The 2,553-nt window shown below is 32.3% G+C and overlaps 1 protein-coding gene across 1 annotated transcript; it reads right to left on the bottom strand.

Annotated features, from left to right (window-relative positions):
- Nucleotides 1-322: 322 nt before the first annotated feature.
- LOC141660594 (uncharacterized) lies at nucleotides 323-924 on the bottom strand. Its single transcript, XM_074467583.1, has 2 exons — nucleotides 421-924; nucleotides 323-379 (listed from the first exon to the last, which is right to left on the bottom strand). The coding sequence occupies exons 1-2, from the start codon at nucleotides 922-924 to the stop codon at nucleotides 323-325; spliced, it is 561 nt and encodes a 186-aa protein (XP_074323684.1).
- Nucleotides 925-2,553: the final 1,629 nt, after the last annotated feature.

The raw sequence follows: 2,553 nt of genomic DNA, 5'->3' as shown, positions 1-2,553 counted from the left end.
TCTTTCATAACTGTGGCCTGGTATCTTACAGTGACTGCAAAAATAGTAAGGCTTTGCTTTCATTCCAGACTGATTCTTATCATCAAAAGTACCATATGGTCGAATTACAGGATTTGGCTGATTTTTTCTTGTGTAACTATTGTTTACAAATTTCTGATCTCCAATCCTTCTTCTATCAGAATAAAAAGCCATTGCTTCAGTTTGATTGGATAAATTTGATATTTCCTTGTGCCTTTCTTCTTGAGCAAACAACCTATAAGCTTGAGACACATTTGGCATGGGATACATCATTAAGATATTAGCCCTGACAGCAGCAAATTGATCATTCAGCTTCATCATAAACTGTAACATTCTCTGCTCCTGTTGTTTTTGTACAATCCTTTGAGTTAAATTGCAAGTACACAATTTGCAAGTACAGACTGACAATGGATTATCATCATTTATGCCATCCCAGATAGTTTTCATCTTTGTAAAAAACTCTGAAATTGAATCCTGTCCCTGACTTATCTCAAGCATCTGCTGTTCAAGTGAGTATATCTGTGTCATTGAAGCATATCCAAACCTTTCTTCAATATCATCCCATATTTCCTTGGCAGTTCTCATAAACAGTACGCTTTTAGCAATGGATTCATCAAGATTGAATAAAATCCATGAGATAACCGAATCATTGCATCTCTCCCAAAGTTTATATTCAACAGCATTCTTTTCAGGCTCAACAATATCACCATTGACAAATCCCAATTTATTCTTGGCAGATAGAGTTAACGTCATAGATCTCTTCCAGTTATGATAACCAGTACCATTAAACTTCACAGAAACTAACTGATTTGATGATGCATCAGAAGGATGAATGTAATAGATACTTGAGGTATCATTACTGTTTTGAGTTAGTATATTGTCTGTGTTTGTGCTTTGTGTAGTCATTTTGATCGTTCTTTAGAAAAGATCAGTAGAAATTGAAACAAGAAAACAAGACTAACACTAGGATTTTAGCAAGATTAGGTCAAAATTAGGTTTCGGATGAAAATTCAGATTAAAAATTGGGGAAAAACACAATGATGCTAATATGTATATAAAAAAAAACCTAAAAAAAAACATCAATCTGAAGTATAGAAGTTCAATTAAGAACCAGATTAGTCTGTATCTTTATCGATCAATCAACACACAGATGCTTGCGTAAACAATTAACTATACGATATCTTGATATGATTTATAGAACCTGATGAAGATGAAGATCGATCGATGTGATATCACAGGAGATGAGCAGAAATGATGTGAGATTACCAGAATTGAGCAGAAATGATGAAGGTCGCCATTGAAGAATCATCTTGCTCTGATACCATGATATTTTGTAAAGATTGAAAATGAAAAAAGAAAAATTTATTGATTGAACTAACTACATTTTACAATATGAGATCTGTATATATACAAGATATAATGGCGGGAAAATCTGTTATACTAAATGACAAAAATGTATATATCATATTCTATGAACTGGACTATACTAATTATATACATATTGGGCTAGTTACACTAATGGACTTGTGAATGGACTTTTGAGCCCAACTCATATATATTACTCTTATTTCCAATAGTTTTCCCTCCTCAGGCTGGCGAGTTTTTCATTCAGCCCTGTGAAAAGATACAGTATAGCAAAGATAATCAGGATCAGGATAAGGTGGTGAATACTCAGAAGCACCTGAAGCACCTCTCTTGGAGGAGCAAATACTATTTTCACCTAGATTTCTTTTAGGATTTTTCCCTGTCGTTTATTGTTACAATGGATTTATTTCTTGTGCAGGAATTAAATTTTGATCAGTATAAGCAAGTTAAATTGGAATTTCTCACTGGTCTTGTCCCAAAAGGGAAACCCATGGCTAGAATGGAGTTTTGATGATTATTTTTGTTTTAAATGCATCTATCACATTTAAAAAACTTCAATATAGTGAACCAAAACTAAGCTTAATAGCTCTCAAGCCATTTAAGATGATAATGCCTTATTGCTTGCTATCGGTGTGCATACATACAGCTCTTTAATGCTTAGAATCTGGTATTATTTTAGCATGTAGTATAGTTATTCTTATCTAAATTTATTTATCTGCAACATATGGAAGTTAATGCTCGTGCAAATTTTTTCCAATGGAATACATGTATTTTCTTTTTAATTTTTATAGAAAAGAACATCAAACTAAATATATAATTTTACAAGATGAAGTGAGTGTACTGTTGTTCATGTTAAATAAGGGTGAATGTTGATAAGCTAAAAATTATTAGTAAATATAAATGAAATTAGCGGATATCCAAAATCGAATATGTTATCTATTAAATTAAATGGATCGGATACAGATTGACATGTAAAATATCTGGGTGTGACCCAATCTGATCTGAATCCGATAAATTTAAATTGATTTGGATATGATTTTAGGAGAAACCGATCTGAATCTAATCTGTTGACAATGAGTAAGAGTGTGTTAGAAATCAGTTTAATTATGAATTCTTTAAATCTACGACATCTGAAATAGAGGCTGTGAAAGCTCTTTTGGCCAATTATGA

The sequence above is a fragment of the Apium graveolens genome, chromosome 5, assembly GCF_009905375.1.
Source record: "Apium graveolens cultivar Ventura chromosome 5, ASM990537v1, whole genome shotgun sequence".
NCBI lineage: Eukaryota > Viridiplantae > Streptophyta > Magnoliopsida > Apiales > Apiaceae > Apium > Apium graveolens.
The sequence above is the reverse complement of the archived record's forward strand: the minus strand, read 5'-3'. Positions and strand labels throughout refer to the sequence as shown.